This window comes from Vidua chalybeata, chromosome 8 (assembly GCF_026979565.1).
Source record: "Vidua chalybeata isolate OUT-0048 chromosome 8, bVidCha1 merged haplotype, whole genome shotgun sequence".
Classification (NCBI taxonomy): Eukaryota; Metazoa; Chordata; class Aves; order Passeriformes; family Viduidae; genus Vidua; species Vidua chalybeata.
Genome location: NC_071537.1, coordinates 34,829,552 through 34,845,453, shown reverse-complemented (window position 1 = coordinate 34,845,453; position 15,902 = coordinate 34,829,552). Strand labels below are relative to the sequence as shown.

General features: G+C 43.4%; 2 protein-coding genes across 11 annotated transcripts in view; one reads left to right on the top strand and one right to left on the bottom strand.

The window, feature by feature from the left end:
- The window catches only part of CTNNA3 (catenin alpha 3), a 430,920-nt gene that overhangs the window by 276,275 nt on the left and 138,743 nt on the right, over positions 1 to 15,902 (bottom strand). Inside the window, exon 9 of one of the 8 annotated variants that reach the window (XM_053948600.1) lies at positions 4,626 to 5,457. The exons of the other annotated variants lie outside the window; for them this stretch is intronic. Coding sequence (XP_053804575.1) covers positions 5,260 to 5,457 — 198 coding nt within the window. The 3' untranslated portion in view covers positions 4,626 to 5,259. Of the gene's footprint in view, positions 1 to 4,625; positions 5,458 to 15,902 lie in introns of those variants that run through there. 8 annotated transcript variants of the gene reach the window in all.
- Positions 1 to 15,902, top strand: part of LRRTM3 (leucine rich repeat transmembrane neuronal 3) — an 81,387-nt gene that overhangs the window by 35,047 nt on the left and 30,438 nt on the right. The window lies entirely within an intron of this gene.

Sequence of the window (15,902 nt, the reverse complement as noted above, 5' to 3'; positions counted from 1 at the left end):
GTCCCACAGAAGGGTATTGTGTCTGTGCAGGCTCCCCACTCAGAGCACAAGTCTACAGAGCAGCCAGGCTAGGCCTGAATAAAATACTGCACATTAAAGCAGCAGCAGCAAACCTAAATGCAAGCCAGAGCCTCTCTTGGATCAAAAGCCTAGACCTGAGCAGCAGCTCGAACTTTGCAATGTCTCAGTGCTGGACAGTCCTCCTGAGAAATACGCTGCAAGCTGTGTGATCTCCCTCTGCTTAGAAGGCTGCTAGGATGCAAGCTGGGGAAGAGGAATGCATCCCCACGGGGAGGCCAAGCCACCCCCTCAGGAGGGATTTTGTTAGTGCAGGTGGATGGAATAGCTGTGTGCCAGTGTACCAAAGGGGACTGACAAATGAGGGGTTTGCACAGCACAGCGGGTACACAGGTTTTCTGCAAGAGACAAAGTATCTGCAGCTCTTCACATTTCTTTCCAGATGTTCTCAGGGTCTCCTCCCAACAGGTGAGAGAGACAGATATGACAGGTATGATAATGTGTCTTGCAGAACTCAGACCACATTAAGGCAGTCTGTGAGCAGATCTGAACCAAAGAATGATGGCACAGTTTTACAGACCAGAAAACCAAGCACTGTCAGCCAGGAGTGTTCCATGTGCATGGAATGCACACAGAAAGAGAACAGCAGAGGACAAATGTCCTGAGTCCCCCATGTCTGACATACCCCTGTAACTTCAAACACTGAAAGCCCCAAACAAAAGTTCCCTACAGCCTCCAAAGGTGTTCGCTTCTTACCAAATGCAACCTAAAAGCATTTGAAACCACCTCATTCTGCTGACAGGCTCAGGGGATCTGCAGCCTCAACGCGCTGTGCTCAGACAAAGCACACACACATAGGGCTAACACACACACACACAGGGCTCACACACACACACACACTGCTCACACACACACACAGAGCTCACACACACACACACACTGCTCACACACACCCACAGGGCTCACACACACACACTGCTCACACACACACACACTGCTCTCACACACACAGGGCTCACATACACACAAACAGGGCTAAGACACACACTGCTCACACACACACACTGCTCACACACACAGAGACAGAGTTCACACACACACACTGCTCTCACACACACACAACTCACACACACAGGGCTCACACACACAACTCACACACACACACACACACAGGGCTCATACATACACACTGCTCACACACACTGCTCACACACACAACTCACACACACACACACAGGGCTCACACACACAATGCTCACACACACACAGAGCTCACACACACAACTCACACACACACACACACAGGGCTCATATACACACAAACAGGGCTAAGACACACACACTGCTCACACACACACACTGCTCACACACACACTGCTCTCACACACACACTGCTCACACACACACAGTGCTCTTACACACACACTGCTCACAAATGCACACACTGCTCACACACACACACACTGCTCACACACACACACTGCTCACACACACACACTGCTCACACACACACAGTGCTCACACACACACACTGCTCACACACACACACTGCTCACACACACACAGTGCTCACACACACACACACTGCTCACACACACACACTGCTCACACACACACACTGCTCACACACACACACAGTGCTCACACACACACTGCTCACACACACACACTGCTCACACACACACACACAGTGCTCACACACACACAGAGCTCTCACACACTGCTCACACACACACACTGCTCACACACACACACTGCTCACACACACACAGTGCTCACACACACACTGCTCACACACACACACTGCTCACACACACAGCGCTCACACACACAGTGCTCACACACACACTACTCACACACACACACTGCTCACACACACACAGTGCTCACACACACAGTGCTCACACACACACAGTGCTCACACACACAGTGCTCACACACACACTGCTCACACACACACACACTGTTCACACACACACTCAGGGCTCACACACACACTGCTCACACACACACACTGTTCACACACACACACTGCTCACACACACACTGCTCACACACACACAGAGCTCTCACACACACACACTGCTCACACACACACAGTGCTCACACACACACAGAGCTCTCTCACACACACACTGCTCACACACACACACTGCTCTCACACACTGCTCACACACACACACACTGTTCACACACACACTCAGTGCTCACACACACACACTGCTCACACACACACAGAGCTCTCACACACTGCTCACACACACACACTGCTCACACACACACAGTGCTCACACACACACAGAGCTCTCACACACACACACTGCTCTCACACACACACACACTGCTCACACACACACAGAGCTCTCACACACTGCTCACACACACACTGCTCTCACACACACACAGTGCTCACACACACAGAGCTCTCTCACACACACACTGCTCACACACACACTGCTCTCACACAGTGCTCACACACACACTGCTCACACACACACACACTGCTCTTACAGACACACAGCTCACACACACACACACTGCTCTCACACACACACAGTGCTCACACACACAGTGCTCACACACACAGAGCTCTCACACACACACACTGCTCTCACACACACACAGTGCTCACACACACACACTGCTCACACACACACAGAGCTCTCACACACTGCTCACACACACACACTGCTCACACACACACAGAGCTCTCACACACTGCTCACACACACACTGCTCACACACACACAGAGCTCTCACACACTGCTCACACACACACACTGCTCACACACACACAGAGCTCTCACACACTGCTCACACACACACTGCTCACACACACACAGAGCTCTCACACACTGCTCACACACACACACTGCTCACACACACACAGAGCTCTCACACACTGCTCACACACACACACTGCTCACACACACACAGTGCTCACACACACACACACTGCTCACACACACACACACACAGAGCTCTCTCACACACACACACTGGGCTCACACACACACTGCTCTCACACACACACAGTGGTCACACACACACACTGCTCACACACACACACAGTGCTCACACACACACTGCTCTCACACACACACAGTGCTTACACACACACACTGCTCTCTCACACACACACTGCTCTCACACACACACAGTGCTCACACACACACACTGCTCACACACACACACACACTGCTCTCACACACACACACAGGGCTCACACACCTTCCCAAGGGTTGTGCCCCTCCCTGGACTGATTCCAAGCACACTGCCTTCCCAGATGCAATCCCACAGCAGAAGGGAGCAGCACCAAGAGCTGCCACCTTTGTGTGAGCACCCCTGGCACAGAGTGCACACCCACTCCCTGACTTTGCAGACAGGTTTGCTCTCCTTCCCTAACTGTGCCCCAGGAATCCCAGTTCAGGAAAGGTACAACACTTCCCAGTACATTACAGGGAACCACGATCCCCTTCTGTTTTGCATACAATTCATTGCTTTGGACTTGAAAATAAACACGTGCATTGAGATTGATCTTCCTTGTAATTACACACTAGCCCTCTTTCTAACTTTATCAGACATTTATCAGATTTTTAGGTACAGGTTACTTAGGAAAGGTCTTATTCTGCTGCAATTCTTATTGTCAGGTAATTCAATCAAATTTAATGGCATGATTTGCTTAATAGGATACTACCCAAGATGAGAAAGAATGAATAAATCCAGCTCCCAGTCAGGTTTCTGTCTCGTCTCAGCTGGAATTATGCTTCTGCTAACCACACACGCGTTACATGGTAATTTTCTCGCATCCTTCCCCTGTGCTAGCTTTTCAAGTGGTTCTTAATTAGCTCTGGTTTATTTATGAAAGCATATTTTGCTAGACTTTCCCCAAGAGCTTTAGTAAACAGCTATATTAAGCTTCTATTTACTTATCACATCTCCTGTGATGCTTCCAAAAAGGAGGGGATGGGAGATGGTTTAGAGGGGCAGAGCTGTGTTTGGGCTCTGAAGGTTACTGCTACTTGTAGTCCATCTCTTAAGCTTCATTTCCATTGGAAATCATGTTTTTCCAAGCATGCCTGTGTGCAAATGTCCATTTTCTCCTTTCTCATTGGTTTCTAGCCAACTAGCCTGTTTTGGCCTAATTTAGTGGGAGGCAAAGCTCTAAAAAATACAAGATTCTTATGAATTCTGTGACCAGAATATGAGAGAGAGCGCCTGTATGAACATTCCCATAAACACCAAACATCTGGCAATGCTTTTTTCTCCACACACACTTCAGCAGTGACTGTTCCATGCCCACTTGTCTCCTTTCCTGTCACTTTTAACCAGCTGACCTGTTCTTTTAATCAGTTTGACCTCTATATTTTATTTGATTTTTATTTTGGAAAGATTGAAGGTGGCACAATTTGTATCATTAAAACTGTGAGTTCTACAGGATAGGCAAATGAACATGAAACTTAAAAGCACTGAATTTTTACAATGCTTGCCATTAAAGCACTTAGAAATTAAATTAAATTAAATTGATCAAAAAATTGAGTTGCAAAAATAATTTCACTCTTTTTTAGATCCCTGAAAATTTCAGAAGTTGATTAGAAGTAGGCTAAAAGGGAAAAAATTAAAATATTATTCAATATTTCCCTATTTTAAAAACATTCCTGTAATTATTTTTTTTCATTCAACAAAGATGTTAATGAGAACATTTTTAAAATAAAATATGCTGACTAAAATATAACTTTTAAATCAACACATTATAAAAGGGTTGTGTAATTAGACGGCACTTCCATCCACAGTGCCAATGTTCTGTTTAACTGGAGTAAATAAGCTTTCTCCTATTTTTCTGACCTTTTATGAGCTGTCTCCCATGAATAAAACATATTTCTGATAGACACCAGGGTTTTCTAAACAAATATCAATGTTTTCCACTCCTGTCTCCCTGGCAGACTCCCCACTGCTTCAAAAGAAACCTCCTGCATCTGTAGCCTTCAGTTGTATTTTTGTTTCAGGATATATGAAAGCTAGAAGCTATGGCAGACAGAGAGAAATAAAATAAATATGTACTTTAAAATAAGAAAGGGACAACTGCTACCTCCAAGATTTTCATTGAAGCTCACTGAAGTTAATGGAAAAAACCAACATTGAATCAAACAGGATTCCCCCCACACAGTCACACTGCTGGAGGCTGGTGGCTGAAAGCTTTTTGAAGACTTTGTGTCTCTCATGACATCTCTCAGAGCCACTTCAATAGCTCGTGTTTACATTAAGCACCAGAGAGGAAGATTCTTTGTAAGTTCTCAGACTCGTAGCTGACACTTTTCTCAGTGATGTCCCAGAGCAGTCATTTGCTTGCAGTAGGTGAGCACCCCCTGTGGCAGACACTGCATCCTGTCCGGTGCTGGTCAAGGCCTTTACACAGGAAACTAGCACAAACACAGGAGCCTTGGAGAGAAAGAAGGGACATATAATGTAGGCACAGGCTTGAAATGCACTCCCACGACTCTTTCCAAAGTCCTGAGAAAGTTAGCTAACTTCTTTCCTTCACCTTCCCCCTCTATAAAATGGGAATATTAACATTTAATGACTCTGAAGGATATGATGAACATTAAGGCTCACTTGTAAACTGCTTGAAGGCTAAAAACACTATCTAAAGGCTAGGTATCATCCCCATCATCAGAAATTCATGGTGTATCCTTTCCTCCTCCCTATATATGAAGGCAGGAAATTATCTTACCAAGGAGATTGATGGCACCTGGAAATTGTAGGCAGCCACCCTCTCAATTACTGTGCATGAGTCAGTTTAAAGTATTACAGCTCTTCCCTCAGTGAGACTGTATTGGCTCGAGCATATATTGTCAAAAACTGATTCTGGAGATGTTTGTGAGAGAAACTGTTCCTGCAGATGACCTGTAGCCAGTACACAAAGCACCTGGGGCAAACCTTCCAGCGATGGAAGAGCTGCTGGCTGTGTTTCAGGATCCTTACCCCAAACCATGTATTTCAGATCACATCAGACAGAAGCTGTGCTGATGTATTACACCACCTGCAGCACCAGCAAAGCTGGATCCAGACCTAAATTCACATCTGTACCACTATGCTGCTGCATCTCTCCACTCCTTTTTTCCCCATGGACATCATTACCTCTGCATGGGGAAAAAAACCAGTCAAGAATCATAATTTATGTTGAAGGTACTGTAACACATCAGGTGGGGAACTGCCCAGACAAAAGATACTTTAATCAAAAGAAACTTTAGAATAAGAACTATTTTTGACTCTTTCCAACAATTCACAGCAAGTTTAAATATTCTCAGCAAGTTTGAATTAAGGTCATTTCCCTGATGTTAGGGGAGCTCTGCTGCTAAACAGAGGATGAAGATCAGTGATTTGAACTCTAAGAAACAACTAAAGGAACACCTGAGATATCTGTAGTCAAAACTCCACTGAAATTTCTTTCATAGCTTCATCTTTTGATGGTCTGTATCTGTTAGTCTTTGCAGGAAGCAGCTTCCCTCTGTTAATTCTGTCACAGCCACAGTACAATGCTTGAGCCCTTTGGGTTTCATCTTGTGTAAGTGAAGTAATATTGAGTGACATTCTATGGAGCAGTGACAGCAGGTTCACTGAAGTTTAGAAGATTACATCAGCATCTTTGAGCTATCCTGACACCCACCCTGTGTGCCCAAACTGTCACTCATTATTCTGGAATCCACGAGACCATCAAGGGTTTGCCCAAAGACCAAGGACCTTTAGTTAAAAATATTTGTCTGTCACAACCTCAAAATGTGGTCATATGCATCTCAAGAACAGAATACCAAAAAGGAAACGACAAAATCCAGAATGTTTTTTCTTACCTCACCTCGTAAGGCTGCAAAGTGCCTCAGATTTTGGTTTTACACTTTAAGTCTGGCACTTTGACTTCAAGGGTTCAATTTAAATAGCTAGGATACATCATCTTCTGCAGGCACTGAGCAAGTTCAACAGGATTTTATGAACTGAAAAACTGTTTTCTTCACTTTTCATTATTATTGCTTCTAGACTTAGCAAGTCCAACTCTTTCTAAACTTCCTCACATGTGCTATCAACTAGGCCTCTTATTTCTCCAGGGTGTTCACGTCCTAACAGTGATGCCCAAACCCAACACAATGTATTTCCTTTCCATAACTAAGGAGTATCCAAACTGACCTTGTCCCAAGCAGGACTATTATAAATTTTTCAGCAATATCTGTTAGCTTTGTAAAAAGAGATACAAGCCCCTCATCTCCTGAGATTTTGTTGTGTGCATATTTTCCCAGCACACAACAGTGAGAAAAGTGAATTATATGTTACTACCTAAAAAATAATCCAAATCTTGTTCTCTTGGCTGTGAGGAAAAGACTGAAAATTTGAAATGAGCAGACACTGAAGGTTCCAAAATTGAGGTGAAAAATAAAAATAACTTTTAAAAACATTTAATTACTCTAAAATTCCTCATCTCCGGTTTCCAAGCCTTATACTCTGATTTTGGACAGTCCTGTTCATGACTTTTGACCATTTCAGAAAAATTGCCAGAGCTTCAAATAAGAATCAAAGCAAAAGGCATCCCAGATTTTTTTTTTTCTCTGCTGCATTTAAAGTAACAAGATGTCTACTGAGCTGGTGTTTTCCCAGCACTGGAGTAATGGAAATCATAAGCAACTCAATCCTTACTATGTATTTTATAACTTGATTCTTAACATCACTTTGCATTTCCTTTTTCCAAAGAAAAATGAATACTGCCATGCATGGCTCATTAAGAAGTGTGCTAGGCCACTTTACACACCATGAATGTTGGGAAGAATACTCTGGAAAAACTGAAGCTGAAAATCTCATTTGGATTAAGTACTTTCACACAATCTCTAAAAATGAAAAATGGTTTAAGGCCAGAGAAAGCAATTTTCACAAATATTTTCACTGTGCACAAAAGACGTGAAATTCCGTCTTCAGCAGATGCAATTCTTCAATTTAACGTTGATTTTGACTTGACAATTTTAGGGGTGACATGAGAAAAGTAATGTAAGAAAGTAGATACACATAGAATCAGGGAGAAGTTAAAGGCTCAAAACACTTTTCAAGAGCACAAGGTTAAGTAAACCTTTCTATTCATCTTACCACTGCATAGAAAGAGGTGCCAATTTATTCCTAGCAAGCTTTTTTCTTCAGTTGTGTTTGTTTCCACAGGCGAGAAAAATCAAATATATTTTAAACCATCTGCAAAAAAGACTGCAAAAAAGGTGAGGAACCACTTAATTCTCAACCTGTCACAGGCAAGCATAAGTTTTATTTCTATCAGGAAAAGTTAAATGTTGCTGAAGAAATGGTAAAGTACCCAGCTTTTATGCTCACCAGTAGCCAGTATGTATCCAGTGCAAGCCCTCAAAATGCTTTAGAGGGAGGCTTAAGTTGCCAGGCACTCCTTCCCATGCAGCTTGTCTTGCCAGAAGAGAGACTTTGGTGTTTGTCTTATGAGCCTACCACAGCTCATGCTGGAGATCCAAACAACCTGCCCTCCCAGGGTGCTCCCTGTGCTGCAAGACAAAGAGCAGAACTCAAAGGGGCATTACCCTTGGCCACTGATAGCCTGGCTCCAAGCACCACTCTCCTACATCACACCTTAGATACACCTGCACTTGGGATATTTTCCCAGTTGTTCTCATTCCAGCTGGCTCTTTGTTTTACTAGAGCAGGAGAAGCAGCTCAGCACGTCCTGCCCTTCCGCTGTGCCTCTTCCACAGCAATGTTCACATTCTGTTCCTGGCCCTTCCCCTTGTGCTGTCCACATCAGCATGAGAATACATCAGGGCATGAGAATACATCAGCCCAAACCTGCTGTCAGTACTAAGCTCCAGAGCAGCTTTATAAAGACGTGGTTGGGCATGAATAACTAATGGCTGGTAACAACCCCCAGGTGATCAGTAAATCAAACAGCCCTGTCCAAAGGTCAGTGTTAACATCTGTAATCGAGAGATGATCGACCTGAGTCCCAGAAAGGGAAGCCCCAGAGATGACCAAGCCATTGGCAGAGGTAGGTGACAGGAGCCAGGCTTCCTGCATCTCGTACCCTCTGCACTGGACAAAACTCAGAAAACCCCAGGTTTGCTGACCCTTTGTAAACCCCGGCAATGGTGTTAAAAAGGAAATGTGTCAATTCAAGCAAATTGTTCACTGTTCCTGATAACTGACCCAAAATAGTCCCCTGTACTGCTGCTTTCTTTGAGCAGTTAATTGAGGTTTAATGGCTAAATTTCAGGATTTCAGGTATAGCATAGTATATCATATCAATCATTAAACACAAAACCAGCTTATTGGCAATAATGCCACCTTTGAAGTGAGAGTTTAAAAGCCTCAGTACTGAAGCCTAACTCTAGTAGAAGTACAGCTTTGGTTCAAATGTGGATATAAACCATGTTCTTTGTGAAACTCAAGCATTGACACTAATAAACAAGGCCAGGCAGGTCTCGCTCACACATCCCCTCTGGGAACACTCAGGAGCCCCAGCATCTGATGTTGTGGCATGTGCTTTCCAGGAGTGCTTCTCCAGTGGATCTTAAATGTTTCACCATTCATTAATAAATTCTTACTATCCATGAAGTTTCTTAAGACTGCTGCCGACCTAGGAATGTTAAAATGGAAGAAAACTACAGGAAACTATTTCAGCCCTGGTAGAGCTACCAGTCTTTGGTTAGCACCTTTCACAGGCAGCAAATCATAGGGTCAACGGGAGGATGTGCATGCCAGGAGCATTAAATCTGATTAAACCTCTTCATTTAGTCCAGAAAGTACCATCCAGCAACACTGCTTTTTCTCCCTCTCAAAGTGCACCTGAAATTGAGGATGTTTCAACAGCTGAAGCAACCTTTACACTTGGAGACTCACTACAGGGAAGAATCCACTGGTCTCAGCCCAGTCTGCCTGCAGTTAAAGCAATCAGTGCCTTGCTGACAGTCACAGGTTTAAAAGGTGTTAGATTTATGAATACAGCAGGAGACAGATAAAGAGGTGCTGCTCTCTACCAGATAATTCCACAACCCAGTTCTCCAGTAATTCATCTATGATCAGAGCCAAGCAAGTCCTTGCAGCCAACTGTAAGATTAAGTGATGATAAAAACAAATGCAGTTTCTGTAATGGCTTTTTTTTCCTTCCCAAACAGTTACTTGCATTTAGAATTATTCTTTCCTTGACCACTGCAGAACCCCACTGTAGTATAACCCCACTGAAGGCAAAAAATGTGAGGCAGAAATGCTACAAGCTCAAAAGACAGAAAGTCTTTGCTGCCTAAAGAAAATACCAGGTAAAGCACTTTACTTGCTATACTGTAAGGAGAATTAGCATAATTTTCAAAGTCATCCATTTTATCCAGCATGCCACAACTTTTAGCACTGCTCTATTTCAGGTGTTTAGGAAGCTGTCTGGATTAGGGCAGTAGTCCATTATTACTTTACATTCCCACTGATCTGTCTTCTTTATGGCCTGAGAACATGAGGGAACACTGAAAGCCTTGGTGAGTACCACCTAATTCCAGTTCCTGACTGGATTTTACCACTCACTCCCCTATTTTCTCACCCAATGCTTCTCTCATACAGCAATCACTAGTTTTCAGTGATTTTAAAATAATTCTGTGATTGAATAGGCATCTACCAGCATTTTCTTAAAATAAAATACTGCAACTGGATGTCTTAGTCTCCCAAATAAATTACAGTGCCAATACAAAGAATTAATCCTAATGAACTCTCTAATAATGAGCCAAATCTTTGGATGCTCTACATGTCATCAGTGGAATTTTTACACTGGCAGAAAATTTGGCCCTACAGATTTAATAATGCATCAGCAGACACTTTTCAGCATTTTTTGGAGGCACAAATTGGAACTCACCAGGTTTCTGCCTAATGGAAGTAGCTGACGGCCAAGGAACTCATCAGGAGTATTTGAAAATTAACTTTACTCATCCCCTCCATGCATCCTTAGTGTATTGCCTTCTCCCCCAGCTGCTGGAAGTCACGCTTTTCGTGGGGGACCCAGAAACCAGGGGAACAAGGGAATGGCTAAGCCAGCCAGGATTCATTTAGCACATGACAGTGTGTTAAAAGCTCAGCCTTATGACACATTTCTCACTAATGTCTCAATAGTTACAGAGGAATGATAGGTTTGATATGTCAAAATGTTATACAGTTTGTCTGTGTTCCCACTGAAGTTCAATTAAAGTGAACTTCTAAAAGGATAAATTACAGTATTTGTAATTTTCTTGCAGATTCTTACTATCCTATTCACATCTAAACTGCGCTGGGCTCTATTTAATAAATGTAATCAGATTTACAGCTTCATCCACTCATTTTTGTAACAAATGCTGTGGAATAAGCTCAGACTTCCAATATGGAAGCTTCTCACCACTTGTGTAAGAATAGGAAGAGCAGAAGACAAAAAGCAGCAGGTTTAGCTCATGGCCACTTGGTGTGATCTGACTGAGGACTGCATGAGCTTCCAGATGCAGGCAGCTTCAGGAATAAAAAGATGCATCACTTCCTGATGCTATGTTAATAGTTATAATCCAACTACTTCTAATTGCTTAAATGCTTAGAGTCTAAAAGAGTCATCATTTTCACACTGAATACAGTTATAGCACTTAGACCTGGTTTAACAATACAGCATCAAAGGCAAGAGAGCAGTCAGTCAGCAGCAACAAATTCATTGCATTTTTCAAGAAAAGTAGCAGCTGTGATTCCTGAATTCTGCCACTTTAGGACAAATAATGTATCTTCAGTTTGATTTCCTACAGGAGGTATCAGTTAAGGGTGAAGGATTTAGCAAAGTACAATTGTCAAAGCACCATTCATCACCAAACTTCATCAGTTAGTTGAAAGATGCAATGCTGGCTCCTGAATCAAAGAAAATGGAAATCAGTTTTGTATGAAAAATACATTCCCTGTGTGTCAGCTGATTCCCTTTCCAAGGGGCTGTATTACTGCCCTTGCCCCAAACTCATAGCATATGCATCTGTAATTTCTTCTAAAATGTCACCTGAGTCTATCAAACTGACCATGTCATCAGCTCGCTCTGGTAACACTGCTGCCTTGTCACGTGCCACAATTAACACCCGATTTTCTGACCCTCATCCCTCTGAAGGACTGCTACTCACTCTTCAACTCTACATTCCACCTCTGAAACTTCTTCCCCTCAAACACACACCATTTTGATAATCCAAGAAACTAAAAAAAAAAACCTGCTAGTTTTGATGAAGAAATGGCAATTAGCAATGAGAATTCTATGGTGGATAAACTTTAAAGATAAAGTTAAAAAATAAGCAAAAATTCAGTGTTTGAATAAAAAAGTAAAGGCCTGGTGAGATTGTAAGATCGTTAATGAGCAAAGTAATTTAACAAAAGAAGTAAATTTAAACTAATGAAATTTGATGATACACAAAGTTATGCAGTATCATCAACACAGGGGCACTGAACTGAAAGAGGGAGATGTCACAGAAGAGTACAGTAGAAAGGAAAATATTAAAATTGATGGGAAATAATACAGTCACGCATTTAGAAACAATTTTTTTTCCCATAAACAATGGGCTTATTCACCAGAGATAACAGCAGGGAAAGAAAAATATGAATGTATTCATCAATTCCAACCTAAATAGGAAGGAGTAATGCAATATGGCTTGGAAAAAGGTGAACCTGATTCTAAACACATCAATTGAGTGATTTTCAGTAAAGAAAGAGATGTGTTAACATTATTATGAGAGGTATGAGTAATTTCTCCTGGATAATACATCAGGCTGTTCAGCTGTATTTGCGAAAGGGATTCAAAATGAATTTCTGATGGAGAGAACAACCTTTATGACAATCAGTAGGATGGATGAAAGGGCATTAACAGCTTGGAGATTTATTATACAAAAATTAAGAACAAAGGAGAAAATTCGGTATATCTCAGTAAATAAATCCCAAAGAAAGGCAGGTTAGTTTAAACTGGAAGCCAGTTAAATGTCTTTATATTGACCCTATCACAATGTAATTAGAAACTGAAGAATTTCTAAAGCAGGAAGATGAGGTCCTACAACAAAATTAGCAAAAGACAGGGAAGGAAAGAAACATGAGTTTCAAGAATGAGCAAAAGAGAGGAACCCGCAGATTTCTGTCCTGTTTATCCCAAAGCCCCATGCTGGGTGGAAGCCTTGCTGAGAGCTCTGGTGTGGCTCTGTATCAGCACAGAGGCCCGAGGCTATGGCAGGAATGCAGACTCCTCTGTCAGCAACTGCTGCACCTTCAGTGTGCAGGGAACACAGGGGAGTCAGGCAGCAGATGAGGAGGACATCTCAGGAATACCAACTCATTCCAACTGCTAGGCTGAAGGAACCCCTAGAAATTATCAGTGTAGGTAGGTAGTTGGTAGGAAGTAGTTCTAGAGCCCTTAGTATGGGAATCAAAAGCTGGATTCAGCAAAGTGACATTCCACAAGTCTTTCTCCTCAGATAAAGCAGTTTTCCCCCAGGCTATGTCTGCCAGTATCTTGCACTTGGATCAACCACGCAGGATTTTAGGCTAACCTACTTCCCTAGGTTCTCCTGAGTAACTTCACGTTCATCCCAAACAGCATCTCTGGCTCCATGCTCTGCCTTCCGGGAAAGCTCCAAGCTCTGACAGATCTGTGCCAAACTGAGCTTCGATCACACGAGAAATGCCTACTGAGCTAGTTTAGGGTGTCTCTCCTAGGATTCCAGAAGCAGAGTTCTTTGGCCATCACAGATTTAATCAAACAAGTACCAACAACAAAGACCTTTCTCTAGTCCCTAAGAGGTCCCCTTCAAACACAAATGAAGATTACTATAGCAGAAGGAGCAGAGCTAACTACAGAGCCTAGAAAACAATCCTCCAGTGAGGCAGCACCTTTTGACACGTGTCATACAGGCCACTTTGCACACAGAATGCTTAATGTCACCATTATGGTTTCTACAGTGAATCCTCAATTATGAGAAGAGTCAGAATAGGTTTTTATGGCACTACTTCATTCATTTACCAAACTCCTTAAAGGGAAAATTTGCCCTAGGTGCTTTCTTGACTGTTGCTCCAGAAGTTATACTAGTATAAAATTTGGTTTTATTCTTAGCGATTTGAGATGATGAATGACAAGCCTTAGCCTTTAAATATTCTTGAGGCAATGTGGATGCCAAATATCCTACTCTGTAATGCTTTAATACTTCTCCAGAGAATTTCAGGGTTATAATAAAACGTGAAAGCAGGGGAACTGATGACTTTCCTGAATTCACTGACTTTTATACTCTCTTGTTTACAGAAGGTGTTGTAGCTTTCAGACAGATCATAGTAAATGCTCAAGGCACTTGAAGTATTTGCATTTGAAAAAAACAAAGGCAATCCAGGAGCCATAGGAATCATGGAGTTTATTACCAGCAACATAGTCCCTTACCTCCTCTCATCTGTGCTGACCCTACACCTACTGAGAGGCATTGTCCATTAACTGTGGCTGTGGACTACTGGACCGGCTGAGGAAAAATTATTTTAGTACATCTGACAAAAGCCACAGTTTCAATGGTTGGGAATTTCCACCCTCCCCATCTGAACACACACGTGGCCCAGAGCACTCAGCCAGGCGCTCCAGGAGCTTTGCACTGTTGGGCTGGATTTGTGCAGGGGTCTCGAAGCAAACCACATTCCTTCTGCAGCCAACTGAACCAGAGCATGTCCTCCAGGAATGGTTCAAACTGCTTGGGAGCGCTCCCTGCACAGGATGAGACAAGGTGTGGCCAGGCAGTGCAGCCTGCTGGTGCTCCCCAGCAGCTGCTTCACGGCACACAGTGGCTGCTCTGGCTAACCCAGCCTGGCTGCTCTGGCTGACCCAGCCTGGCTGCTCTGGCTAACCCAGCCTGGCTGCTCTGGCTGACCCAGCCTGGCTGCTCTGGCTAACCCAGGCTGGCTGCTCTGGCTAACCCAGCCTGGCTGCTCTGGCTGACCCAGCCTGGCTGCTCTGGCTAACCCAGGCTGGCTGCTCTGGCTAACCCAGCCTGGCTGCTCTGGCTAACCTAGGCTGGCTGCTCTGGCTAACCCAGGCTGGCTGCTCTGGCTGACCCAGCCTGGCTGCTCTGGCTGACCCAGCCTGGCTGCTCTGGCTAACCCAGCCTGGCTGCTCTGGCTAACCCAGGCGTGCCCCGTGTGCCCCCAGGGCTCCTCTAACAACAGCAACACCGGCTGGGGGCTTTGCCCAGTAGCTCTGGCAATCTTGGAACACTGGAAGCTGAGGGAAGTCAATAATCAGCCCTCTTTTGGCCTAAAGAAAGATAGAAGTAATAGCAATTTAATCTGGTACCATATCACAAGCTGCTATACAGCAAAGGAGACCCTAGAACAAGATTAAAGAGTAGAAAGAAAGAGGTCATTTTCTCTCAGAGGCACCATCCTGAAACTCAGATGTCCCCACAAAAACAGCTCTAAACATTCAAACTACTCTGTCCACTACAGGCCATCTTATATAAGCAACATTCCTATTTTCAGTCCTTTAACCTGTTCCACAGCAGCTGTGATGACTACAAAGTATGAGAGGCTACAAAACCAGGCCATATTAATCTTCCAGTAAAATCTGACATTTGAATCAACCACATTAAATGAGTCATAAGATCAACACAGGTGCATAAAAACCAGCTAATTGCAACTCGCAAAAGTTTCATCTGACAGAGTAAGGAATGCTTTGTCCTTCATGTTACACCAATTTCAGACTTTCTTAATAATAAAAATTAAATATACATCAATACACAGATGCACAGACTATCTACCACCACTGTAGAAATTTCCAAAAATAATTATTTCACTGGTCATTTTCTTTGTAAAACATTGCCTCCTCAGTAAAAGAAAATATTTCATATGCTCTT